Source organism: Empidonax traillii, unplaced genomic scaffold (genome assembly GCF_003031625.1).
Source record: "Empidonax traillii isolate 1590-97213 ecotype Southwest subspecies unplaced genomic scaffold, ASM303162v1 scaffold184:size927826, whole genome shotgun sequence".
NCBI lineage: Eukaryota > Metazoa > Chordata > Aves > Passeriformes > Tyrannidae > Empidonax > Empidonax traillii.
In genome coordinates, this window is record NW_020955377.1 from 12,119 (window position 1) to 40,055 (window position 27,937).

At 39.1% G+C, this 27,937-nt stretch overlaps 1 protein-coding gene across 2 annotated transcripts; it reads left to right on the top strand.

Moving 5' to 3' along the window:
* Positions 1-27,215, top strand: LOC114058716 (hippocampus abundant transcript-like protein 1). Of its 2 annotated transcripts, none has more exons than XM_027886293.1 (12): positions 1-220; positions 11,938-12,033; positions 14,781-14,843; positions 16,200-16,327; positions 17,176-17,290; positions 18,508-18,726; positions 19,814-19,927; positions 20,480-20,551; positions 22,525-22,637; positions 23,506-23,603; positions 25,338-25,495; positions 26,949-27,215. In XM_027886293.1, exons 1-12 carry the CDS (start codon positions 41-43, stop codon positions 27,153-27,155), a joined length of 1,563 nt encoding a protein of 520 aa, XP_027742094.1. In that variant the 5' UTR covers positions 1-40; the 3' UTR covers positions 27,156-27,215. The 2 variants fall into 2 exon arrangements, with proteins under 2 accessions (XP_027742094.1, XP_027742095.1); XM_027886294.1 differs by having other exon boundaries at positions 11,941-12,033.
* Positions 27,216-27,937: the final 722 nt, after the last annotated feature.

The window sequence follows — 27,937 nt, forward strand, 5'->3', positions numbered from 1 at the left end:
CCCGGCCCGGCCGCCGCACGGGCACCATGCCGGCCGCGACATGAGCCCCGAGCCGGAGCCGCCGCCAGCCCCGGCCTGGCAGGCGGAGGAGGACGAGGAGGAGCCGCCGCCGCCGCCATCGTCGTCGTCATCGTCGTCGGAGGGCGGCGGTGGCGGCGCCAGGTGGGGCGGCTGCATCATGCTGGTGCGGCGGGTCGGCCTCAAGGCGGGCGGCGGCGCGGTGAGTGCGGGGCTGGGGCCGGGGGCTCCTCGGGGCGGGGGGCGGCGGCGGCTTCGTGCGGGCCCTGCCGGCCCTGCGGCGGCGCTGCGGGCCAGGCCGGGCGGGCAGGGGGGACCTGCGCTCACCCCGCCCGTGAGGGGCCGGCTGTCCCCCTGATTCTCCCCTGGTTACCCCCTGGTCACCCCCGGGGGAGCTCTCCGGATTCGTGCCCCGCTCGTCCCCCGCGGCCCCGCCGCGGTCGTTACGAGCTTGCCGGGCGAGCAGCCGCTCCCGGCAGCAGGTGGCTGTAAAACAACGCTTGTCCGCCCGAAAGGAGCGATCCCGAGGTGGTAGGAAGGTAATAAAGCTTGAGTTTTCCCTCTGGGGTCCCAGGAGGTTGCCCCCTTTGAGGGCTGAAGTGCTGCAGTTTTTCGTGACTTAGCGCGCTTTCTGTTTCGTCTCTCCGCTCTGGGCGCTAAAAATGCGAGTGACGGGAGCCGGAGGGGAGCGATCTGTGCGCTCGCCTGAAAGCATCTCTCTGAGGAAAGTTGCATTTGTTAAGCGCGGCGGCGGTGCGTAATTTCTTCCCATCGAGGGGATTAAGCCTGCCCCTCCATACGTGTGTGCTCGTAGGTGCCCTGAAACCAGGCCAGGGATGACACCTCGTGAGCTTTCTGCAGTGAGTGGGCACGGGTGCCTTGGTTCGGGCGGGATGCTCCTGGCTGAGGCGATACAGCCCGTCCTGTTTTGTTGGCAGCGACGCCAGAGCTTAATGTGGGGTAGAAGAACCCACATAGCAAAATAGATGATCCTGTCTGTAATAGATTGTTAACTTTGTTCATAAAATCTTATGTGTATGAGGGAATAAGGAACTTTTGTTATAATTCAACAAGATAAGTTTCATGGACGTTAATTAAGCAAGTGTCCTGTTAATTAAGCAAGTGTCAGTAAAAATAATTGCAGACATCTTGCTAAACAAACAAGTATCAGTATTGGTAAAATTTACAGCTGATAAGAACTGCAGCTTTCATTTTTGACAAATCCCAGATGACCACTTAGCAGTGAACCACGAACTCAAGCCTCAACGCAGCCGCATTCAAAACTCGGGACTTGGAAATGTATAAAAAGGAACATTTACTACATTTTCGGTGTGTGTCTCGGGCGGGGCAATTGCCCCCCAGGCCACCCAGCGCTGTTTGCTTTATTATTGCTTGCTTAATAAATTTATCAATTTTTAATTAGAATTGAGTTGTCTAAATTCTTATAATAACTTTTAACACTGTCGCTGACAGTTTTTGAAGGCGATGCCTTGCCGTGCCTGAATCTCTTTCGGCAAGTTGAAGTCACTCAAATGTTTTTTCACAGCCCGACTTGCTATCTAGTAATAACTTTTTTTAGAGTACATACATGTTCGTGTTCATGTGTTCCTGAATGATTTAATGTTGGTTTACTCACAAAATAAGGCATGCTGAAAGCAGTGCATATGCCAGAAGTTGTAAAACAGTATAAAGTTTGTGTCAGGGAGGCAGTGACTGCTTTGTGTGTCGCCTGCCCTGCGAGAGAGGATAGCGCGCTGTTTTATGTGAACGTGAGTGAGTATGTTTAACTGAGCATTAACGGTGTAGCATTAACGTGATCCTGGCTGGGGCTCAAGAACGTAAAAACAAAAAAAATCTTGGCACCAAATGTTTGACACATGTACGTTCTTCGGACGTTACTTGTATTTGATGGACAAGTTAAGGTACTTTTAATACATGAATAAACCAGAGAGGACGTGGGAAAAAAAAAAAGAAAAAAGAAGTTATTCTATGGAATTCGTTAGTCAAGTAATTTATTTTTCTGTAAGTTAATTCCAAAATGATTGCTTCACGCTTCTTGTTACCCATCAGTTCTATATTCAAGTCTTTCAGTTATTTATTTGGAAGTGGTTGCATCTTTCGAAAAGCAGATCTGACGCCTTCAAGAAGAGCAGCTGTTATCTGCTGTGTGGTATATTGGCTGTTCCAGGCTTGTGTACAGGACTCTAGTGTATATAAGGTGCAGTAACCTAGTCTGAAGTCAGACTAGGAAAATGACTTTAGAAGAGTCTAAAGAGTTAATGTTTTAATTAGGAAACACAAGCTTTCCGTTTTATCCGCTCAGATGATATAGTGAAAGAAATAGAGGCTGATCCCAGTATATAGAAGAAAACCAGTTGAATTTAGTTAAGTATGAACAGAGAATAAGAAATGGAAGATAGAGGTAGGAAGATTTTAGAAAATACCAAAGGACTTCTTTCTCTAACTTTGAGAAAGCTCAAATGGAAATTCAGTCCGTAACTGACGAAGTCAGTAACCTGTTCTTTTATTAATGGGTGGAATGTTTGTTACAGTTGGATTAAGTGTTAAAAGAATGCTTTTGAGTACTTGAAATATGTTCTCCTGTCAGTTTGAAAATTTAGCTTCTAAATGATGTAAATTCTTGATTTTTATAAAATGATCTCAGGCTTTGCTTCCTGGGTTTATTTGTTGCCCCCCTCCCTCCTAGTTGTGCGCTTAGAGGACTTTGTGTTCCTGTGAAGGATCTCCTGCAAGAGAGAAAGCACTGGGGCTCTAGCCTTATCTTTTGTACATTTGTATAGCAGCAGTGCAATTATACTTACATCATCTTTGGGTCTGCGTCTCAGTTCCTGACTGAACAGTCTGTTTCCTGCTTTCTTACTGCGGTCCCTGCACCTCCCTGTGATTCTCATGTGGCTGTCACATTGCTAAAACTCTCTCTGCTTGGACTTCATTGAAAGAACTTATTCACACTAAAGCATGAGGGGCAGGATTGTAGCTTTGGATGTAGTTGCAGAGATCCGTTTGATATCGGTGGGAGTGCATCCCTGACACCTGAAAGGGGAAGCTTGCTGCTTGATCTGCTGCTAAAGAAGTAAATACGGAAGTGAAATTTGTGTGAGCTGCGTCTTTGGTCTTTGAGGAATGTCTCAATTTTTTTATTTTCATTATTACTCTTCTGTCGCATCAGATTGGTAGGAGAAAGAGGAAGAGTATGACCAAGTCTGTCAGGGCTTTCTCCTTTTGCCCCTCCAGCCTGGGCATAACAAGCTTCTGGTTTTTGATTTATCTGTAACTAACTTCATCCTGTTGAATGCACTAGCTTCTGAATCGAAGAACTAAAATATAAATGCTGAACAAATGACTTCTTATGAATTGAGCTACTGGTTTAAAACTAGTAAGAACAATAGTAATGTTGAAGTAAATTCCAGTGCAGTTAAATCAGTTTTCATTGGCTGTATTACCATGATTTCTGTAAGCTTCAGAAACTGAAAGAAAGGATGCCGTGGGACATTTTGTTACTGGTTGTGCAATCTTGTTACGTCAGAATTGTGAACACTGATAGTATAAAACTTAGTGAGATGTTGAGGATATTGACCCCACACACTTCATTTCTATGCACCCTATTGTCGGTAAAATAATGCCACACTAAGGAAGCTTTTCAACAAAATACAGTACCATACTGTCTAAATCAAATGCTTTTATGGGAGAAGTCCCCAAAGGGGATATCAGAGAAATCATACACTTTGAGAATTAATCACACCTGAGTTTAATGTTCTGGGACGCTATAAAATGCCCTAGCTATTGTGAAGCCCGAGACCTTTATATTTTTTAGAAACATAGTGAAAGCATTCTGAACTGTGCGTGTTGGAAGTATGCCAGCCTTTATTATCTAAGCTGTTTTACGCAGCAGTAAGTTTCTGGTTCTCACCCTTACTGCTAGCATCTTTCTTTTTAATATTTCATTAAAAAAATACACTACAGTGAAACTGAGGCAGCGTGATTTAATGTTACGAGACTTTCCTGAAAGAGCTGTGAGTTCAGTAAGCTGGTTTCTTAAATTTCTTGCTTGTAAGATTTAAATTGGATTGCTACTAGTAAACACATTGTTCAGTTGTCACTGTGGGTATTGAGTCCTTTATGCAGCACTGTTGTCTCCCACGCAAGTTATTTTTCATGTTAAGTAAATCTGAATAATTAGAGATGAACACGTGCCTTCTCAAGGTGGCCAGTGTAATCCTGAATCTTCCCATCCTGTTAAATTGATGCTGAGTCTGAAGTGTTGTGGGAGTGAATAGCTGCTCTCTTTGAAAACAAGTCACTCTGGCTTATATTTACACTGAGAGGGCCCTTTTGCTGTTAAGAGTCTACTGTTACTGACCCTCCAAGTTCTAGTTATGTGGAAAGTTTTGTGTTCTGAGAGAAGTACACTAGGCTACAGCAACAGAAGCTTTATATAATTATGACTTGTAATTTAGTACTGCAGATCCAACCCTACCCACTGCACAATGAGCTCGAGTAATTATCTGCCCCATGGAGAACCATGTGAGTTAACTAAGCAGTGGGAGCTTTCTGGAGGAGTTCTCAGTGTCATATGTCTTTCTATATTTTAGGAAGAAAACTTCAGCAGTAGATAAATCAGCTTGTTATTTGGGGTAGCGTAATGTGCTGGTTATATGTTATTTCTGTAAGAAGTAGCTTAATTAGGCAATTAGTACTGTCTAAAGCTGAGCTTTCAGAATGTGGCAGGCTGTGTGGCAATTGTTTGTTTGGTTGGTCTTCCTCCCACAGTGGCCTCAGCCATGAAGACTGAACCAGAAATGGTGTTCATGTTTTACATGCCTTAGAAGATTCCTGCTTCATAAGCTTATCCAGCTTAAACTTTAAACAGGAATGTATTCCCAGGAGGAAATATAAAACAGCAAGATGTTTTAGACACCAAGTGTAAATTATGTGAAGTGCCACTTATTTCCTTGTGTTCCTAGTATAAGAAGGCAGTGACAATTGTTTTGCCACACCCTTCATGCCACTCCCGGTTCAGTGAATCCCAGTTGTAACTGCAGCTAATCTGACTGCAGCTTGGAGGAAGCTGCTTCGGCATTCCTCCGTACCTTTGGCAGCGTTCGTTTTCTTTCTGTTGGCCCCTTGGGGTTCTGTGAAATAGACGTTCAATAATGTGTATTGCTTAAAGCTTCTGAACGAAACGAGCGGTCATGGGATGAGAGGAGGATCTTTTTGTAGCTCTACTAAAAATGTAGGTCTAATAAATTTTGTTAGAACACGAGAAGCAGAGGGTTAGCAAGGCAGGCACATCACATATTTATGCAGTAATATAGTGATAATCCTTTTCCTAACGGGATATATGTTTGAATATACTTTAGGAAACCACTGAACTCATGTCTTTCACTGAACTGTTTTCTCCAGGACCACATTCTCACACAGTAGTCATCCTATATGTGGAAATAAAATTGTTTTTCCATGCTTGGATTGGTTGAATTCAACTACGTTAATTTCAATCTGCCATCAACTTTTGTTGCTCTTCACCATTGCCCTATAACTTTTCCAGTGTGAGTTGTGTTTTGTCATCAGTGAACTTTGTCACTTTGCTTTTGCCCTTTTTTTACAGCTCAGTTATGAATGTACTGAACTACATAGCTGCTAGGGCAGAGCACTGGGACTGGTCTGGTAACTTCCCTTTGCTTATGTATTTTGTTTTTTAATTCCTGTGAAGAGTTTGCTTGCTTTAAGAGCCTTTGGTGAGCATCTTTGAGTTATGGTTGCTAAATTTTCAGAAAGCTTGTTAATGTGATCTCATTAACTATACATGCTCTTTGAGAACTCCAGGATCTTTTTGAGGCACAGCTTCTCTTTACAAAATCTGCACATTCTTAGAAAGAATTGTAGCTCCAAACCTGTGTAATAAGATTTAGCTTTTTCTTGAGAGAGCGCATCATGATCTTACAGTCCAGAGAGAGATCTGCCTTTGCAAGTGAAGTACAAGTTTGGGCAGTGTATAACCTGAATTAGTTGTGATTTATATTGCAATTCACAAGGCGTGTCTAAAACGCTGTACTGAATTAGAAAGTACTTTCATTTGTGCTCAGTGGCTTTTTTCCCACTGAATGTTTGCCAGTTCTGACAAATGGAGCATTTGTGGGGAACAGTTGGAATTAATGTCGATCCAAAATACTTCTGTTTGAAAATTAAAGAGAATAAAACACTAGAAAAAGGTAAACATGCAGTATCCCTAGAGAGCTACCTGGCTAATAATATGAGTGGACAAAAAGAGAATCTGTAATGTAGTGGGACAGATTGGAGCATTCTCTTTGTGCAAGAATAAGCTAAAATGATTAAATAGTCATGTAGAGAGGCCTACCAGGAAAAGTTTGCATTTGAAATTGTTGAATTTTGGAGGGAAACTCGCAAAATATTGGAAAGGGAATGCACTTAATAATTTGGCACGAACTTCAAGATATGAATGATTCGTGCATGAAATCATGTTTCTGGAGATGTTTTTCAGATTCTGTTAGTTCAATTATTTGTTTTCTTGAAAACATGAGAGTTTCCACAGTGGACTGCAGTGCAGGTGGTAGTGTGAAAAACAAGTACTGTTACCAGTTAATTTTTGTGGGGAGAAAATGTTTCTGTAGGCACCTTTTTTAAAAAAAAAAAAAGTACAAAAATTTGTTATCTAAACGCACATGTTATAGAAGGAAAATGAGTGCTGTTTGCAAAGTGTGTCTGTACTGGAACTAAATTAGCAGCTAGCAGGCTCTCCTGAGAGACCCTGTTTCCTGGTGGGAAGGAATTTCCAGAGGGTGGTGTGTGTGGGGGGGAGAAAGGCAAGTTCCTGCGGTTTGTCAGTTCAGAAGTTCAGCCTGAGTTTGGTTTTTATCTGCTTGACAGATAATAGGATTATTCGACTCTAAAGGTACTTCAGGGAGATCCCTTCCCCTTCAGGACAGGGTCAGCTTCGAGGCCTGAGCAGGTTGCCTAGGGCTTTTCCAGGTGAATATTGAAACAAACCCTTCGAGGATGGAGAACTTGTGCCCAGCTTTGTGGGCAGGGGGCTCTGCTGCTTCACGCACATGGAAGCAAAAAAAAAAGCGTGCTGTATTTATGCAACTGAATGTTTTGCTTAATTTGCTTGGCAAGACTATATGGCCTTCATCAAAATATGAAAAGTTTGAAAGGGTACTCTAGAGGACTTCAGTATTTTAACAGTGAGAAGTGATTTTGTTTTTTTTTTTTTCCTGAAATAAGCATATTTCTTAAGAGACACAAACAATTAAGCATGTTTGAAATTCATGTTATGGTGCTTTTGCAACCGTTCTAAAAATTTTAATAATTAAATTACAGATTTAAATCAACAGATAAATAGTTACTTAAAAATGTGTGAATAAATGAATACTGTCAATTCTAACTTTGCTCCAGAGATCTGGGACTGGCTATAAGATTGCGTGTTGCTGTTGAGTATTTTAGGATGAATTGTACTAGGTGTTCTTCAGAAGGTCTAAGATAAGGCATTCTTACTGATACTATATTGTGTTTTTCCCCCTCTCCTATTAGCAGTTCTTGCCAGCTGGATTTATGATTTTGACATCCTCTCATGGATTTATTAATGTCCAACAGCTGTTTGGCTTAGAAAATAAAAATTGTATTGCCTCCCAGTAGTTTTCCATGTTACCTTCAGATTAACTTTTGGGTTTATTCTGACTCAGTAATGGCAGAAATAAAAATGTTGTTCTGGATCTTTTTTAGAATTGGGTAGTGAAAAGAGGCATAAAAGGAACAAAAATGTAAAAGTGGAGAAATAATAGGTCTTTTGTTAGAACCTTTAGGACTTCAGATTTTATACAGATGGCCTTAAACTTGTATTGTTAAGCATTTGAGGTTAAGTAATGTTTTGCTCATTATTGACTATGCAAGTATAAAAGCTTGACCAACAGCTGCATTTGAAAGCAATTGTAATGTTTATACGTAGTTTCTCTGCCAGAACACTGGTCTGTCATACGGAGATGATCCAGGTGCACAGAAAATAAAACCAGAACGGATTTTAAGGCTTTCTTGAGGGCACCTAATTTAAAAAAAAGGCACTTTCGATTTTGAGGGTGGAGGATGAGGCAAGCAACTTGTATGTTGACCATATCTTTGCTATTTCTGAAATCCTTTTAATATCTTTTTAATCATGAGGAATTCTATAGGTTGTTCCCATATCGTTAAGTTCAAGATGCCTCAAGATCTTTGTGGTTCAAGTTTATAACGATTTTTTTTTTTTGCGTGCTCAAAGTTCTTTATGTAAATTGCAGGCAGTTGTGTTGCAGAGTGTTTTCTTACTGTAGAAATGAGACACACCCACTACTTCTGATATAGCTTCGTGCTAAAGGCAGGTGTGAAGTGTTTTCAGAAGGCTCTTTGAGTTTGAAATGTGTGAAGAGTTTTTGTTGCTTTTTTTTAAAATCTGTGAACCAGGCTGTGTACGCGATCAGTCATAAACTTTTTTCTTTCTTAAAAAGAATTTGATACTTGATTAAAATTTGGAAGCTTTTATGATAAGCTTCACCAAAAGGTGATTTCTATGTTTTTGTTTTTGTGTTTGTTTTTTTTTTTTAAGTAGTTCAATGCAGCCAGCTGTAAGCTGAGTGGTTGCTGCCAGAAATGATTTGCAGACTGTTTTGATCTTCAAGAAAGATTCATTGAGGCCCAGAGAAACAAAAATACTTTTTTAAATGACTTCTGAGGAAAAAAGATTCATGTCCTTCTCAGTATGTGTGTACATCATCTTTCTGTTAGATCATGTAAACCTCAACTCAAATGTGCATGTAATAACATTATTAAAAAACCCACAAACAGACCAAAACTTTGTTATTAGTGGCATTAAAAATGTTTGCTGAATACGGACCAGATGTTTATGGCCCAACATCATGCTTAGTGATATAAGGGTGTGAGAGAAGTAGAGGCAGGAGAAAGTCCAGGGAGTCCCTTACCTACTCCATACTATAAAATTTGCCTTCTCCAGAGGAAAGCACTGTGGAAGGGATCTTTAGACTTCAGTGTAATCAGTGTTAAGTGCTAGTCAGACTGACATACATATTGTCAAAAAAATACTCTTAAAATTGTTGTCCTGTTACGTTGTATAGAAGTACTTGCAGACTTATATGAGGAAGAATTTTTTACCCTCATAATCTTTGGAATCTTTGTTATTTAGAGATTTAAAACTGCATGGTAATCTGTGGAGAAATGTTAATAATGCTTGAAAGTTATCGGCCTCTCAGAGGTAATCTTTTATGCATATCATATTATTTTCCAGGAGAAAGAAAACTGTTCTCTTCAAATCCTCACAGTTTGAAGCAAGCTGCAATGTAGAAAATAAATTGAATTTTATTAGGTAGGATACACTGCTGCCACAGGTTTTGATAAACTCTGATAGCTCTAAAGATTATTAGAGATCTAGGCATTTAGACTGTTTGGGCAATAGGGATTTCTTTAAATTTTTTTTTGCTATACGCTGTTAGCTGAAATGAATCTTGTAATACAAGCATTTTCTGAACCTGTGAATTCTACCAATTTGGATAAACATTGCTGAGTAGGGAAGAAACTCCAAAGGTGTCTCTGCTCCTCCTTCATCATAATCTGTCTTGACTTCTTTGAGATTCAGTGGAAGACCCTGAGTTTCGTTCTCTCCCTACTCTCCAACTGCTGAAATGAGAGTCTGGTTGATACTTGTCACTGGATGATGTCTGAATTATTATGTTGCACAGCAAAAGACATGTTCTTTTGTATTTTGAGTAAACCTCAAGTATCTGTGGTAGTATTAGATGAGAATCTTGTACTGCTCCTTTCTAAGAACTGCCAAATCCTGTTGGAATGTTGTGGCTTTGGAATAGGTGGAAACACTGAAGAACGATTTTTTTGCGGCTTTGGAATAGGTGGAAACACTGAAGAACGATTTTTTTTCCTTAGGGGAAAGGGAAAAAGTAATTTAAGAACACAAAACCTATGTAAAACAGCTACTCTGGCAATGGGAAGATAGAAATGAAAGAATCATAGAAAGCTTTGGGTTGGAAGGAACCTTAAGGATCATCTAGTTCCAACCTCTCCACGATGGGCAGAGATTAAACCCACTAGATAGGTTGCTTAGGATCTCATCCAACCTGGCCTTGAACACTTCTAAGTATGAGGCATCCACATCTTCTATGGGCAGCCTGTTCAGTGCCTCATTGCTCTTTGAGTAAAGAATTTCTGCCTAACATCTAATCTCAGTCTCTCCTCCTTTAATTTAAAATCGCTTGACCTTGTCCTGTCACTTTTTGCCTGTGTAAAAAGTCACTCTTCCTCTTTTTTATAAGACTCGTTCAGGTATTGAAAGGCCACAGTGAGGTCTCTCTGGAGCCTTCTCTTCTCCTCTTGGAGTTTGAAGAACCCCAGCTCTTTCAGCCTGTTGTTGTGGGATAGGTGCTCCTCATATTTGTGTCCCTCCTCTGGACCCAGAGTGTTGTTGTGCTGAGGACCCCAGAGCTGGACGCAGTGCTCCTGGAGGGGTCTCACGAGGGCAGAGTAGAGGGTCAGAAATCCCGTCCTTGACCTGCTGACCACTCCTCTTTTGATGCGGCCCAGGGTGCAGTTGGTCTTCTGGGCTGTGAGTGGATATTGCCAGCTCGTGTCCAGCCCCTCAGCCGTGAGAACCCCAAGTCCTTCCTTGCAGGGCTGCTCTCAGTGACTTCTTCTCCAAAGCGCGTTCTTACCTGGGATTGCCCTGACCCAGGTGCAGCACCTTACACCTGGACTTGATAAACTTCATGAGGTTCATGTGATCCCACTTCTCAAGTTCGTCCAGGTCCCTCTGGATGGCATCCCTTCCTTCTGTTGTGTCAGCTGCACTGGTCTCCATCTCACAGTCTGTGTCACTGATGAAGATATTAAAGGGTGCCAGTCCTGAGATGGAGCCCTGAGGGACACCAGTTCCTCCATAGGGACATAGAGCCATGCACCACAGCTCTCTGGTGCATCCATCCTTATCCATGGAATAGGTCATGCCTTAAATCCATGTGTCACCAGTTTGGAGATAAGGGTGTTGTGTGGCACTGTGTCAAAAGCCTTTACAGAGGTCTAGGTCGATGACGTCTGTCCGTCTCCCCTTGTGAGCTGTTGCTGTCACTCCATTGAAAGCCACTGGATTGTTCAGCAGTTCTGCTTGAGTCTGCTTGGGGAAGAAAGAAAGAAAGCAGCAGTTCTGCTTAAATGTGCTTTACCCAAGGGTTCTGCCCGTTTTATCGAAATAAAAATGTTCCAGATGTTTCGTCTGGGATCCAGTCTTTGAATCTTGAATGGCAGCAGCTTCACAGAATCATGAGCGCTTCAACAGTTTGGTAATTCTTTCTGGGATTGTTGGCCAGTAAAATAGCTCCTCAGTCTTTGGCATAAGTAGCCCTTTATTTTCTCATACTTTGGCATTTTCAAATACAAAAACTATTGCTCTTCTGATTTTGTACATAGCCATAGTTTTGGTGAAACAGCACTTCAGTCTTCATAAAGTGGATCTGCTTTGTTGTCACTGGTGGAGGTAGCAGGAGAGGTGTACCGTTTGTCACAGAGCACTGGAAGGGTTGTGAACGATGCTCAAGGGGAAGGAAGCCTAATGGCATGCTGGAGGTGAGAGCAGTACAGGCAGTGTCAGGAACAGAGCAAATAACTCTGTTCAATCGGCAAGAATTTGAGGGAACAAACGTTTCCGAGTTCCCTGGAGATCTTTTATTTGCTTTGTAGTAGCTTTTCTCCTCCCTCTTTTGGCTTACTGTCATTTCCAAGGGCGTGGTTTGTAGGCCATCCTGAAAACTGGTTATGCTCAAAATGTAGGAGATGTTTGCAAGTGTAATGAGCTGGATGTGTACAACCACTGCTTGTGTTTTTCTCTCTTAGCAGCAAGGTGTTGGCCGGCCAAGCGTGTATCATGCGGTGGTGGTCATATTTCTGGAATTCTTTGCCTGGGGGCTCTTGACAACTCCAATGCTAACAGTAAGTATCAATTCATCAACTGTTACCTGGCCAGTAATGGCAAGTGCTAATATTCCAGTTCCTAGGGGTTTGGGTTTTAATTTGTTTTACATTTCTTGCCTGTCTCGTTACTTGAATTCCAGAAGTCTTAGCATTCAACACTGTGCAGTAGTTAGTATCTTACAGCTGAGATCTGGACTGCTGATAGACTGAAAGGTAATGAAAAATAAATTAGTAATATGCTATCCTGCTCTTTCCTTGCCCTTTAGAGTAACATCAGTTTCGTTTGTTGACGAAAATATCTCTGGAAATTCTGTTTTTTTAATAGTTCAGTTCATCTCCCGGTGTGACAACTGAATAAATTATGCAACCCGTAGTTAACTGTGTTCGATGTTGTAGTCTGGCTGTGTTACCAGCAAGTAACTGAAAGTGAAATGTAAAGACATTCATGTAAGACATGGATTTCATAAGTATTTCATCTGTTCTGGAACCACGTTGTTGTCCAGATAAACACATAATTTGTGTTTGGTAATAGGATATGAGCCGTTTCATCCTAAGACATGCATCTCATTCCCTGAAATTGGGCCTGCCAGGGAGAAGCCATTAAAACTCTATTAATCCAGGTTTTCATCAGTGAATACCTGAGAGCACTTTGAAGATGTGGCAAGCGAAGTTTTGTGGGATTGAAAGTGACAATTATTTTTCTTCCCCAAACCTCAAACAAAATAATCTGCGTAACTCTTGAAGCGTGTTTGTCTAACCTTTCTAAAGACAATCACTGAACTTTTAAACACAGCTTGATAATAAAAAAGTCTATATAAACAGTTAACACATTTCTGTAAAGCAGAAATTATTTCTTTGTTTGTATTCAGCTTTGCACTCACTGAAAGGCTGCTGTTTGGTTTAAATAATTTCAGGTCTGGTTTGATACTTTGCACCCTCTTGTCTTCTGACATACTTACGTTAACTTACCTTGGCCTGCTTATCAGCCAACCGTACCAGGAGTCATGCAGAGATTTCTTATGAGCTGGGTTCAGCCTTTGAACAGTGCCAGCTGTCCACTTTTGCTCAGTCAGGTTTGTCTGACAGGGGAGGCAGAAATGGAAGTGCCTGGCCTGTTGATCAAAGCTCATGATCACCCAAATTTTACGTGGTTTTGTCGTGGTTCTCCAGGTCATTGTCAGCATTCGATCTTATTAAAATGTTGTGTACTATGAAAAGAAATTGCATGTATTCTACGATAACTGAGATTATTTAATTTTTTAAATTGCTTTGTCACTTCTTTTGACATCTGTCGGCAAAGCTGTACTGTTTGTTACATGACACTGTATTTGGAGAAGAAAAGATTTAAGGTGTTTATAAAGCACAAAAAGGCCCTTTTGGTCAAAAAGCTGCCCGAAGCTTATGCCCATTACATTTATTTATGTACTAAACCAGTGTTAGTAAATCACCATAAGCAATATTAATCACTTACTGACATGTTCTGTCTTCAATATAATTTTTTTTTTTTTAATATGTATCTGTTGGTAGAACTTGAGTAAAGCAGTTCCCTCTACCAGTTTGTCAACTTGCATTTCTCTAGCCTATAAAGTAACAGAAATTAATCTCAAAAACTCAAACCAATATCAGCAGTGGTTGCCTTCCAGGAAAAAACACCTCAGAGAAAGATAATTAGATTAGTAAACAACTCTGAGTTTCCTGCTCTTTTTTTAACTTAAAAGGCATCTGCTTTTGGATTTCTAATTTGAACCCTGACTTTTTTCTTCCATTCATATAATCAGATAGGTGATCTAACAGGTGAAAAATTGTTTTAAATGTCTAACCAAAAGATGGCACCAGAAGGTAAAAGGAGTATAAATGAGAAGAATTATCCAAGCGGTAGTTAATATGAGAACCACCACCTTTATTAAGCGTATGATTTGAGAATCCCAGTCATCCCTGAAAAACGATGCTGACACTTCTCAGTGACAGGGCAGTATTCTGTTTCTTCAGGCTAATGGCTTTCTCAGTGTGCATATAAATAATTTTTGTAGTTTGTGGCACTTATCTCTCTAAATAAAGAGCAAACGAATTTGAATTTTGTGTGCATACTTGCTTTGATCACTTCAATAACTTTTCTCAATCGACCCTGTAGCACCTGTGAGGCCCCTTAACTCTCTTGCATATTTATGGTAAATCTGTTTAGCATAGATTAACATTCTTGCCCTTGAATTAAGACTGCTGGTAAAGCACCTTAAATGAATTTATAGCTGTATTTAAACACTCAGAACTCTTGCTAGTATTTGTCAGTATCTGCTCGTTCATCAGAAGTGTTTCTGATTGTATGGTTACTAGTTGCAATTGCTCAGTTGTGAATATGTAGCTCTTTTTTCCTCATCAGTGTAAGTTAACAGAATCTCATTTTCACTCCTAAATATTGACAATTTTTGAGTCAATCTTTTGAAGGAATTAGCTATATAAAAAATTTTATAATTTTTTGCTGGATGGAGAACATTCGATCCTCTTATTTTAGTAACTTCTTATGAAGAGAAATAGGAAATATAAGAATTTTCTGTGGTTTTTTGTTGTTGTTGCTTGCTTTGGTTTTTTTGTTTGTTTGGGGGTTTTTTATTTGTTTTTTAGTTTTTATTTTGGGATAACATACAAGTTCACGTAGGGCTATCCTGTTTTACAAATCAAATTTAAACTTGGAATCAACTTTGCTCAGTCTTTCCGAATGCAAATAATGTTGGTTTGTTTTTTGTTTTTTGTTTTTTTTTTCCTGTCAGGTCTTACATGAAACATTTCCCCATCATACATTCTTAATGAATGGTCTTATTCAAGGTGTTAAGGTAAGATCTTTTTAGAACCTTTGACCTAAATATTGTGTGTGTTCTTGCATCTTAACTTGCGCTCTCCGTAAGAACTTACAAAACTAAAAAAACTTACAAAATGGCTTTCTCAGTGTGCACATAAATAATTTTTGTAGTTGGTGACACTTACCTTGTAAGGACTTAGCAGAACAGGGATTTACTGCAGTTCTCTCTACACTTATCTTAAACTTGAGAGTGACTGTATTTAAATAACAGAGGTGAGCTAAAGTTAGCTGGAGTAGACTTCCAGTGTACAGAACTATACATTTACTAATATGTATAGTAAATATATATATATATATATATAAATATATATATATATATATATTTATATATATATATATATATATATATATATATATATATATATATATATATATATATATATATATATATATTTTATAAAACATATATATATATATATATATATATATTTTATATATATATATATATATATTTATATTTATATATATATATATTTTATATATATATATATATATATATATTTATTTATATATATATATATATATATATATTTTACAGCACAGTTGTGTTGATGAGTGAAGGATTTACTGATGTGGAGGAAAATGTTCTTCTAAGCTAAAGTTCTGCAGTTAACAAACTCATGAAACCCTTCACTTATTTTAATTCTGTAACGCTGAACAGGTTTGAGATGAAGGCCTGGATTCCAGGTCTTCATGAAATGCTGAAAAATCTGGTATTTGATCCTTCATCAGTACATCACTCTGACCTTTGCCACTGGAATAGCATAATGGTGTCCCATAATTTCAAGTTGCCAGGCTTGCTCAGGTGATCCTCGTAGTTCTTGCAGTGCCCAGATGGACTATACACAATGAATACTTCATATAAGGCAATAAGTGCTATCTTAAATTTGTTTCAGGGAACAGTTAACGTTACCCAGAACTCTCTTTTGGAACAGTCCAAAAGACCCTTCCATTAGAGAGGAACTTGGGTTTGAAATCTAGCACAAAGTCTCTTTATAGAGGCTAGGAAAATGTCCTTTGTGGAACTAGACTGTATTTTGGAGATGTTAAAGAAGGTTTTTCAGTCTGTGATACTTCTATATTGAATTAAATGGATCTTGAAAAAAAAATTAACTTTTTTTTTTTTTTTTAATTCACTGGGGTTTAATAGATTGGAAACATAAAACATCAGAATCACAGAAAACTAGATAGTAGAAAAAAATGTGTACTTTTTGAGTTATCGACAACTTTGTGTTTAATTTCAAATCAATTTTAAATTTTAGTCCTTCCTTATATAGTGGTTAAAGGAAATGTATATATAGACATACTAATTGTTTTTCTTCTGCCCCAGGGTTTTTTGTCCTTTCTCAGTGCTCCACTAATAGGTGCTCTCTCAGATGCATGGGGAAGGAAATCTTTCCTTCTCCTTACAGTTTTCTTCACCTGTGTCCCGATTCCATTAATGCGAATAAGCCCTTGGTAAGTGGTACAGACTTGTCAGTAGAGCAGATATCCAATCAGAGGAGTAGTTTGGATAGATGGGAAAGGGGCAATAAGACAGGAAAGCAGCTTTCCTTTCAGGAGGTGACTATGTTATTCTGGAACTTTTCTGTTTAAGAGGTTTTTCTGTTAAAACCGAGTATCTTAAAAGAGGAAATAATGAAATGTGATTTAGTAACTGTATTCACACAAGCAAAACAGTACTGGAAAGGATTTGATAGTCCTGTCTAATTCAGTTTTAAGCTCATCTACCTGTTTTTTTCCCTTGATGACTGACAGTAATAAACATGTTTTTAAAACTAAACGGACCTTAAAATTTCTTAGCCACTGAAAAGTATAATTGCTGCAAATGAGATCTTCTATCTGTTTGATTAGGCCTTTGAAACAAAGTCAATACCCCTCAGTTAAAACTTCAGTTTCATTTACATTAATTGTGAAACTTGCTTGATTACAAAAGAACTTCATGTGCATGGAATGCATTCAGAGTTCAGCTTCCACAGCATTATATGATAGTTTATTCCTTAACTGGCTGAGAGAATTAGTTCTAAAATAGTTTGTTTTTCTTGACTTAAACTTGAGAGTGTAAAAATCCCTTCATGTCCACTTCTTTTAGGCTGATATAAAGGAAACAGAAGAATATGAAAGATTAGGGTGCTGTTTTCCAGTGCTTAAGTGAGACTGCACAAACATTCATCTCCAGTAAAGCTCTGTTTTAGTTCTTGAGGAACACTTCTCTTCAGCTTAAATACAGACTTGCTTATTATTAGTAAGATAAAAAGCAAGAGGTCTTAGCTCGAACTTCCTAATTGTTGCTTTTAAATTTCCAGGTGGTACTTTGCAATGATTTCGGTATCCGGAATCTTTTCTGTTACCTTCTCTGTCATATTTGCCTACGTAGCTGATGTGACACAAGAGCACGAAAGAACTACAGCCTATGGACTGGTAAGATGTGCTAAACCTGGCAGAAAGGGTCAGATTATGACCTCCCTGTTGAGCTGGTGTTTTGATGCACAGATTGGTTTTCTGATTAATGTAAAGAGGCTGGTAAAGGAATGAAAAATCATGCCTCGAGACACAGAGTTGAGGCGATGAGCAGGGTGCTGTGTGCTCAGAGGAGCAGAATAAAGGTTTGGCAGCTTTGCCTGCGCAGAGGGCACGTGTAACAAAGCATGTCTTAGGTTTCACAAGCAGAACATGCAGTGTTGTTAAAGGCAGTGCAGGTTGTTTAGTGCTTCCTCCAGCCATACCTTTATCACCTGTAAATTGCACTTTTAGTTCATTTGACTTCTTTTAAATGTAGAATGTCTTTTCCTACAGTCAAAACAGGTAGTAAGGATGGAAAGGCATAATGCAGTATTTTTATTAACTTAGTAATGACCTTTCTTAATTAGCAAAAGGTGAGGAAAATGGTTCAGTTAGTACAAACTATATTACTACTTTCAATAGTAATATAATTCCTGCTTAGTTTGCTTTCCTAGTATTTATATTGGTTTAGAGTTTGGAGATCTGTTGGTAGATGCCCTTAGCCTTTGAACATCTTTTATCCCTTTGTCTTCTGTGCATTTATTTTCACTTTACAGATATTCACTGAATTGATTTTTGGCTGATTATATCCTACTTTCGGCTCTTTAAGGGTTCCCTTTACTTTTAGGCTTATGGATATGCGGTTACTCAGATACTGATTTAGCAGTTAAGAAAATAAAGGACTTAGTTCTCTTGGACTTGTGTGTATTGTTGTAGCAGAGCTCAAAGCAGATATAAAAGTTCTGAAATTCCCACTTTATTTCTGCTGCATATAAAGAGGGCCATAGGTATACTTGCAGCATATATTTGCCTGCATTCAGACAGTTTTTCTTCACAAAAACAGCTTTATCTAAAATGCTCTGCAGCGATAGACAAAAATGCATTTTTTTTTAATGAGATCTGTTTCTGTTTGTTGTACCTTTTCTTTATTTTTTTCCTGCTAAATTGCTATAAAGCTAGGTTTCTAGCCTGTGTTCTTACTTATTCTGTAGAATAGTTATGCTTTTATTTTGAGAACTGTAAAAGAGCAACAAAAAGACCCCAACAACAACAACAACAAGACACTTAGCTGCTCTTTAACCTTCCTCTGGTTAGTTTTGTCGTGCAGCTTACTTACAACACTTGTTTTTTCGCAGGTATCAGCCACCTTTGCAGCAAGTTTGGTGACCAGTCCTGCCATTGGAGCGTACCTGTCTGCCAGCTACGGGGACAGCCTTGTCGTGCTGATGGCCACGCTGGTGGCTGTCGGGGACATCTGCTTCATCCTGCTGGCTGTACCAGAATCTCTGCCAGAAAAAATGAGACCTGCTTCTTGGGGATCTTCTATTTCGTGGGAGCAGGCAGATCCTTTCGCTGTAAGATGCGCTCCAATTAAGTAATTACTAAATATTTGGTGATTAATAAATAATAATAACAATAATAATGATTAATTGTATTTTGTAATTTTGGGAAATCTTTAATCTAAGTGGTAGCTTGACTGCTCAGTACGCCATAATCTTGCTTCTCTGTTCTTGCCCAAGAAGATCTAGATACATTTAAAAACCAAAATCAAGCCAAACTTTATGCATTAAATGATTTTTGATTTGAAAATAATGTTTCATATGAAAGCCCAGGGGAAAACGCTGTGCTTTTGCCACTTATATACTCTATTTTATTGTAAGAGAAATGTTGAACTATCACACCACAAAAGTTGATATTTTAAGATTTTCCATATTCACTTTATGTTTGTACTTTTGGCAGTATCTCTCTTTATTTCCAGTTTTGGTTACATGTGATTTCTTTCTAATACGGAATGGATTTATAAAGCCTGATTTATCTACAGGCTTATATAAAAATGTCTAAAACTTACTGTGCAGTCTTTGTAGTAACTTGTTCACTTATTCAATTTGTGTTTATGCTACACCTTGATATCTTAAAAAGAGGAAAGAGTGATTGTTCTTCATGAGAGGCATCCTGCTAGGAGCTGGTTGTGAATACTGAGAGAGGAATGGCATGCTTGAAAGACTGCAGTTACAGAATTTCTTTTCCAGAGTGTGTTTGTTTCTCAAATTAATTATTATCATGAGTGAACAGGTAAAAGAACTGCACAAGGAAAAAATACTCTAATGATTTTTGAAAAGAAGCAGGCTATGTTATTTGCTAACATTTTATGGAGATCAATTTCCTTAAATATCATATGATTCTGTTTTCAGGGAATAATTATAATTTGGCACTGAACAGTGGCTTCAAAAATCTACTGGAAGCTTTGCAGAGGAATCAGATACTGCAGACCTTAATATAATGAGATTGTTTTTAACTTAACATTCACCTTAACTGTTTCCATGTATGATTTTTTTTGTTTGTTTTGGTACAGTAAAATGGATGGGTAAATGCATGGGTAAAAATGGATTTAAGAAAAACTACACTGACCTGCTGCTTGCTTTATGTTACTTTGTTTTACAGTCTCTGAAAAAGGTTAGAAAAGATTCTGCGGTTCTCCCGATTTGCATTACAGTGTTTCTCTCCTACCTGCCTGAGGCCGGCCAGTATTCCAGTTTCTTTCTGTACTTGAGACAGGTAAAATGTTGGCGTCTTCACATACTCATAAGGATGTTTAAATAATTATCCCCTAAGACTTGTTTCTTGTTGAAGACTCTTCTCAGAAACCCGCTTTCTGGCAAAATACAGCTTTAAAGCTAAAGGCAGGGTGCTTTGCCAAGCAGAGAGCTGAATCACACTTGGCTCTTGATGATAAACCCTACAACAGCTTAAGCCTGTGTTAACCTTAAGCAGACCTTTGCTCCCGTTCAGTGCAGCAGTTTCTGGGTCTTGAGGTGAGGTCTTGCCTGGTGAAGAGCTGTTGTGTTTATGGGAGGGAGAGAGAGCTCCAGTTTCCGGATGCATGACTTCCTCTGTCTCCTTTTTTTAAGGCTTTTTTATTTTTTTTTTTTTTTCCTTCTGTGGTCTTGGCGAGCAGTCAGGGATTATTCTCGGAAGTGGACACTTCCTGTGTGGATTCAGAGTATGAGCAGGGATCAGTGTTTTCTTTGAGTATGATATCTCTCTGCTCGTGATTGTCCTGGATTGCGTTTGGCATTTGTTTTTCATGCATTTTCTGCTTCCCTGCAGATCATAGGTTTCGGATCTGGTAGCATTGCGGCGTTTATAGCTGTGGTTGGCATTTTGTCCATAATAGCTCAGGTAAGCTTTGTTCTTTATAGTGCTTTATTAAACAGCACAAACAGTGTTGGGGCAGGCACTTCTTTAAGCTTGTCTGTAAACTTTTTACATATTCTAATGTGTGTTGACTAAAGGTTGTATTCATTACATATTATGTGTAAATTTCCTTTTCTTTATCAGCTTTTCTTAGAAGTGCAGTGTCTTGACATCACAAAATAAAACTGTAATTTGCTAACCTTGGATCAGTAAACTCACTGGAAGTCTGACTAAAAATTATTAAAATGATGCAGGAAGTTGGTTACTTAATACAAGGCTTTCTGAAAGGGAAATGTGTTATTTTAAGCAAAAGTCATGCTGCTTGCACCTATTCAGTTAGCTCATGTTATCAGACTTGGATACAAACAGTGCCAATATTGGCCTGGTCTGTCCAGACTTGCTTAAGCTCAGCTTGGAGGCTGAGGAGCTGTAAGGCTTTGGTGTGTTGCTGTCATACCTCTTAGCTGGCAACAGCGGGCTGTTTTTTGAACAGATCCTTTGTATCTTTTGGAAATCAGGAGTTTTTATGATACGATCTTTGGTGTCTTTATGGGTACTGTCTGCCCTCCTGTTTTGATAACAAGGAGAGGAACGGCACACACAGCATGTTGTATCCTTGCTGCCATCTTTAGCAGAGCGAAGGTCTTACTGTTTTGATGTAAACAACACGTTCATCAGTGTTTACCAGTTTTACTGGCGTCGGTTGTGGCCTTCACTATCAATTCAGGCCATTGTACTAATTCTCGTTTTGTGGTTTGTTCTGGTGCTGTGACATTCACTGACATTTGCCAGTCGTACTTCAGGCAGACGAGTGTTTTTGCTGAAAACCTCTCAAATGGCTGCCCTTCTGGCTTATAATTTTCAGTGTTAAAATGAGGAAACTCTCTGTGTTTTTGAACTCTTTGAAGAGTGTAGCTTGTTGGAATAAGCTTTGCTTCATAAATACTCGTTTGTGTTGGCATGTTGGACATATCCAGAAAGAACTGAACGTATGTAGATAGAATTACTGTATTTTTGCTATTTAGCATTCCAGCTAGCTTTGTCTAAGAGTGAGAATCAAGAAAGCTAGGAAAAAGCAAGAGAGGAAGTGCACTCTGCTCTCAAGTCCTGGTTCCTCTTCTCTGTCTTAATTGATGCATTTCTGGGTTTCTCCTGTTAAATGGAAACGTGTGCTCCGTTAACTGAGTCAGGTTGTCCATATGGACTTGCTTTTCTAGGAACAGACGGCTTCTTACCACGAGTGTCTTGCTGCTGTATCTGAATTGAGACCTCCTTCCCCCTCAGCAGTAACACTTGTAACAGCTGAGAAACACTGCTCCTCCCTTGAGATTAGCTTCCATGTGTGAATAAGAAAAGTTGTGTCAGTACTAACTATGTAGTTAGTGATGCCTAGGAAATTGGCCTTGGCCAAATTTCTGTGCATGTGATGAACTTGAAAAAGCAGCAGGATTTCCTTGTTGGTTTTAGTTGTAAATTTGGATAATAATTCACCTGACTGAAAAAGTTTGATTTTTTTTTTTTCTGAGCTAACAGCCTTTTTTTCTGTTCTATTTGTAGATATTGGTAAATTCAACTCATGTCCAACCTCTACTGTCTTAACTTGGTACCAGCTTTTATTTTGTGGAACTTTCTTGTGTATAATGAAGCAGCATTGTAGAGGTGGAAATGAAAGCCTGTTTACAGCAGAAATAGACACTAAGATCTAATATTTGTGGAGAAGGCAATACATATGCTTCTTGATGTCCTGAGGTAGAAACCCCTTTAGGGTTAAGAGTATTTGTACACTAGTACTGATATGACTCATCCGTGTTTGGACTTAATACAAGGGAAATAAGAGCACAAATAATATGAATTTTGTCATCAGTTGAAAGATCTTCTGAATTACTTTGTGTAGCAGAAATTACTTTAACAATCTGGCTTTTTAAAACAACTTTTGGGTGAACTGATTTCTCTTGCAGACTGTGTTTCTCAGTATCTTGATGAGGTCCATAGGGAACAAAAACACAGTTCTCCTTGGCCTTGGGTTTCAAATCTTTCAGCTGGCTTGGTATGGTTTTGGATCTCAGTCTTGGTAAGTTCATGTTTTCATAGGTATGTGCCTGTTAAGGAACAGAGAGTTTTTTCCCAGGAAATGCAGCAATTTAATTCTGTGGTCATGAGTGTTTAAAAGTTCTGTGGACTAGGCATTCTCATTTTCTTTACACTACCAAAATTTGGTCTGTATTTTGCATATGTAGTAATGATCGAATTTTCCATGCCTGTGGTGCACTAACAGCCCTTTTGAAAAGAGAGTCTTTGCACCACTTTGGTTTTTATATATCTAGGAATGTGGTTAAAACTTCTTCTTAAATGCCAATTAGTAGCATGTTCTCTCTTGTAATTCCATTAGGTCCTGGACCTGTTCTTTATTCTGTTTTTTTAACATACTGTATTTACTATAATTATATTTGGTCTTGGAAGCTATCTAGAGCTTCTTTTTTAGGAGCAACTGTCTGTAAGTAAAGACAGCTAGAACCATAAGCTAGAACAGCTTCTTCTTTACCAGGTTTGTCCTACTGACAGCAGTGAATGCTGTTCCTTTATCAGAGCACTTCCTAATAAGTTATAGGAGCCTCACTGAGACACCCTTGGGGAAGTGTTTGTTTGTGCAGTGTTTGGAGAGGGAAAGCTCATTTCCCTCCCCTTCCTCTCCTTTTCTCTGCTGTAATAGCTAGTGCAGAAGCAAATCCAGTGGTATTCTGTTCTAACAGCTTCGGGATAATTTATGGGAGGGGAGCAGGAAGAGGGTTCTAACCACATAATTTCTAGTCCTTAGGTATTTTAATAAGAACATTTTGAAATGACATTAATCCTTAAATAAGGGCGCCCTAGTGGTCCTTTTGGGGGTGTGGGCAGTAATTACAGTCTCATTTCTAATTCAAATTATGCACTTAACACAGGATGATGTGGGCAGCAGGAGCTATAGCAGCGATGTCAAGCATCACGTTCCCAGCAATCAGTGCTCTGGTTTCACAAAATGCAGAGGCAGATCAACAGGGTGAGTATTGAATGAATTCCTGTTTAGGCATCATATTTCTTTTTCTGTTGAGGAAGCAGAAGAGTTACCTAGCTGTACTTTCAGTTATCTTGGTGAGTAATATTTTTACTTGGTAGTAGTTGTGGAAGTTTGCCAAGCTACGTAGAGAGGGATTTTGCGTTGCAAAGTACATAGTTCATGTCTGACCAGCTGGTTTTTTTAGCTTTCTTTAAAAGTACTAAAAAAGCAACAAAACCTTTTTCTCTTTTATGTCTTTCCTTTCTTTATTACAAACAATATTCTCTTAGTAGACAGTGAGGATTAATGTAACCATACTGCCTTTAAAATAGAAACTAAAAACACATTTTACCTGATTAAAATAAGTGTATGCAAGAAGCCTTATTCTTTGTGGAAAAGTTGTCCCTGTTTAATATAACACTTCAGATCTCTAGGAATAAAAAAAGGAAACCAAAGTAACTAGTTGATCTGAGAAGACAGAAAATTTATTGATGTGAAGAGGAACGTAGAGTCAGAAAGAACTTCTTCACTTGAAATAAAGTCATCACTGGTGTATATATAAATTCAGTGTTCTCATAGAAGAATATCCTGTATATGTACATTGTAAGTTTCAGTCTTGCTTTAACATCATACAGCTTGAAGCTAAGTCAGTGCAGTTGGTATGAGTGGTACCAAGCAGGTTCTGTTCCAGAAGGCAGATTTCTGTTGGGTTTGAAAGGTGCAAAAGACAGTATTTTACATGGAATTTTTAAATTACTCCCCTCTCCCCACCCTTTTTTTTTTTTTTTTTTTTTTTCTGATAGAGACATCTGAAAGATTTTTAAAGATTTGTTTTCTGTTTATATCAGGGAATGAATAGTTCAGTTTAGCTGACACAAGCCTCCGAACCTTCATTTCACAGAGAGGGAGCTGGTGTCAATAGCTGAGGCTTTCAGTGGTTCCGGGGGTGAGGTTTCGCCACCTGGTGGCATGAGGATTTTAAACTTGCATGTCAGCCTAGGAAGTAAAAACTTGGATAGCTGTCGTTTCGGAATGTTTCTTTTGCTTTCGTTTTACAACTTACTGCCTTAAGGAGGCAGCAGATACACAGACTTATTAGTGTAGTAAAAATGGCAATCTGTAGTGTCTTCATATGTAACATCATCAGAAAAGTTTTTGCACTGTTGTTAAAATCACTGAAGTTGAAACAGAAGTATACCTACAGCACTTTGATTAATCAAGCTTTTAAAACAATCCAGTGTAAAACTGCAGCCAGTCAAGTATTGTGAATTTACTGCAGTACACTTGAATTTACTGCCCCGAATCCTGGTCGCAGTTTGTGCATATTTTGTCAGTTGTGATCCTTAACAGGTAGGTACATTACTTTAAATTTCACTTGAAAATAAATTGAATGGGTACCACACCTGAGCTCTCCTGTCATCACTGTAGGCTTTGGGAGAGAGTGGATGAACTCTAATATAAAATGAAACCTATACATAAATTTCGTCTCTGTTATTGCTTCCAGTAGCCTGCAAGTTAAGTGACAGAACTATGGTTATGCAGAGGATTATTTTAATCCAGCAGAGTTGTCTTCAATGTATTCCTTTAGATCATAGAATGCATAAGTAATTATGAATTGAGCTTATTTTGAAACAGCCATTAGAATGCACTCAGAGCTCTTGGCTCTGAGTGTTTCTTACTTGATTTAAAAAAATGTAAAATCCTACTTTTTTTTTTTTTTTTTTTTAAATTCATTAGGTGTTGTCCAAGGAATAATAACTGGAATAAGAGGACTGTGCAATGGCCTGGGACCAGCACTGTATGGCTTTATTTTCTTTCTCTTTCACGTGGAACTGAATGAATTACTACCTGATCATACTTCTGGAAAAAAAGCAGTGCAAGCTCCCAGTGACAAGGTAAGCTCAGAATCTGGTGTGCAGTTTGCAGCGTGTAACTCACGAGGGTAGGAATCTGTCTCTTCTGGTTGATTTAAAATCTTGGTATCTTACTCCTGAACTACTTAATTCTCACCTCTCAGATTTATTAAACCATTAAGGTAGCTCATAATTTAAATGTGATAGTAAATACTTAGATTTATAATAGTAGCAGGATTGGTTTCAGTATCGTAGCAGAAGCAGGGAACTTTTGATGTAAATTTACTGGAGGTAACAGTGCAGTTGTAGGCTGTGTTTGGAGAGTAATAATAACACTTGGCAATGCAATGAGGAAAGATCTACTTTCCAAAGATTCTTACCCACAGCAGTGTAATATTCAAAAGCTGCTCAGATAAATTAGCAAATTAGGGTAATAATTTATGGAAGTTTCTCATATCTTTAAGTACATGTGTGCATAGCACCTCTTGAAGATTTAGGTAATGCCATTAATATAAGGTCTGTTGATGTGGTTATATTCTGTACATGTAGAGACCATTAACTGAAAATTCAAGGCTCTGATTGTAACAGGAGTTGAAGGAAGGGAAATATCTTATTTCTCTGTGCTCAACTGCAGCTACTTTCCTCCTCCATATTAGACTAGTGGCTTCCTACATTTCATTTAGTGGAGTAAAAGTAGACTGGGTTGACAAGTTTCATATTCTGATTTTTATTTAATTGACTTGGATGCAGAAAATTGTTTCAGATTAAAAAAAAAAAAAAAAGCTGCATTGCTGACCCTTTCTTTTGTAGAAGTTTGTCATCAAACTTGGCTGATTTAAAATTTGTCTTACAAACTTTCTGGTGCTTGCTTTTAGTTGTGGTTATGAAATGTGGATAAGTTGTGGTTTAAATTCTAAAATAAACGGCATAGAAGCGAGAGAGGAGAAATACCACGTTATCATACATGCCCACAGCCTTTCTCTGTGGTGAGAATGGTCTGTAGTGCACAGCCTGCTGTTACTTTCCTCACTCATGTATTAGTTTCTGGGGATACTTGTTTATTTGGATAACTTGGTTCTAAAGTATGTCAGCCATTGAAAAGTGAATTTCAGGATCTGTTGAGTATTTGTACTTCTGCATGTTGATACCTTATTGCAGTAATCTTCAGAGGAGTCTTGCTGATTTAACAGGCATGGTGCCTAAAGTGAAAAGAAATTACAAAGAAGCATCAGTCAACATCTGTTTCATCTGCTAGGCAATCATATTACCAACTGATAGTTTTGTGTGTTTCTGGTTTTTAGATCAGTGTGCAAGATCAGGTGAGGAATTCATGGGCATTGTGGATGCAGAAAATTTGTGTTGAACCTGTTTGCAAAAACTTCCCAGCCATCATAAATGCATTGCCCGCGATCTCCTGCCTTCGTGGTGTAATTCGTAATGCAGAACTCAATGTCTGAAACTTCACAAATTCTTTAATATGCTTGTTTTGCCACAGAGAGCCATCGTTCCTGGTCCGCCCTTCCTGGTTGGAGCGTGCGTCGTTCTCCTGGCTCTCCTCGTCGCCTTATTCATTCCCGAGAACAGCAAAGCTAGCGGTACCAAAAAACACAGCAACAGCTTCGGCAGCAGTCTGAGCAGCAGCAACCTAGACCAAAGTAACGGAGAGGACGTTGAACCACTGCTGCAAGACAGCAGCGTCTGAAGGCTGAGCTCCAGGGGGGACTTGTGGAACGAATTTGTGCCCTGAGCTACAGCTCTGGGAGCTGGGTGGGAGGTGCGGAGTGTCTGCGCTCTGAGGGCGAGGCAGCTGTGCACAGCAGCGGGTCACGTGCCGTAGGACACTTTGAGGCTGATGTCACACCTGCAGGAGGGGTTTTTTTTGGGGCTGCAGGTCGCAGCTTGATGTGGTTCTGCTCAGTGTCGGACTGCAGACGCTGTGTCGAATTGTGGTGTGAGGTGGAAACCCGAGTATGCAGAGATAACGGGGTTTTTCTTAGCAGTTTGAATGTTCGATTCCCAAAGGTGCACCGTAATGCAAAATAAATAGGTTTGAGCCAGAATGCCATCACTATTAAAGTTTGTTTTGCATTTCTCATGCCTTTTGTCTGCATCTATGCCACGTGTAGTCTCCACGACCCAGGAGGGACTGATCTCCATACAGTTCTGGTATCTGAAATAACAGTTTTCAGTAACATTCTCTAATATTACTTACTAACAAGAAGTCCAGTAGTTACCAGAAGGCAGTGATGAAACTGAGATGACGGAATTCTGAGTGTGTGTGATTCCACATGACAGTCATTACCCATAAATGGGGGGGGTCACATGGAAGTCTTAAACCCGCACTGCAGAATTAATACTCAGTTCTGAGCAGTTAAAGCAAATCCAGATGGTACCAGAGAGCCACATCTCAGTAATGCTTTACTTACAAAAGGCCAGATTTTAATTTTTAAAATGAGCAATGTCAGAAAAACAGACACTCCTGAC

Excerpts from the sequence above, each read along its gene's own strand:
- LOC114058716 (XM_027886293.1), top strand. The coding sequence starts at position 41 with ATGAGCCCCGAGCCGGAGCCGCCGCCAGCCCCGGCCTGGCAGGCGGAG. Across the intron at positions 16,328-17,175 it reads TTAATGCGAATAAGCCCTTG|GTGGTACTTTGCAATGATTT; the intron begins GTAAGTGGTACA and ends TTAAATTTCCAG. Across the intron at positions 18,727-19,813 it reads AGCAGGCAGATCCTTTCGCT|TCTCTGAAAAAGGTTAGAAA; the intron begins GTAAGATGCGCT and ends TTTGTTTTACAG.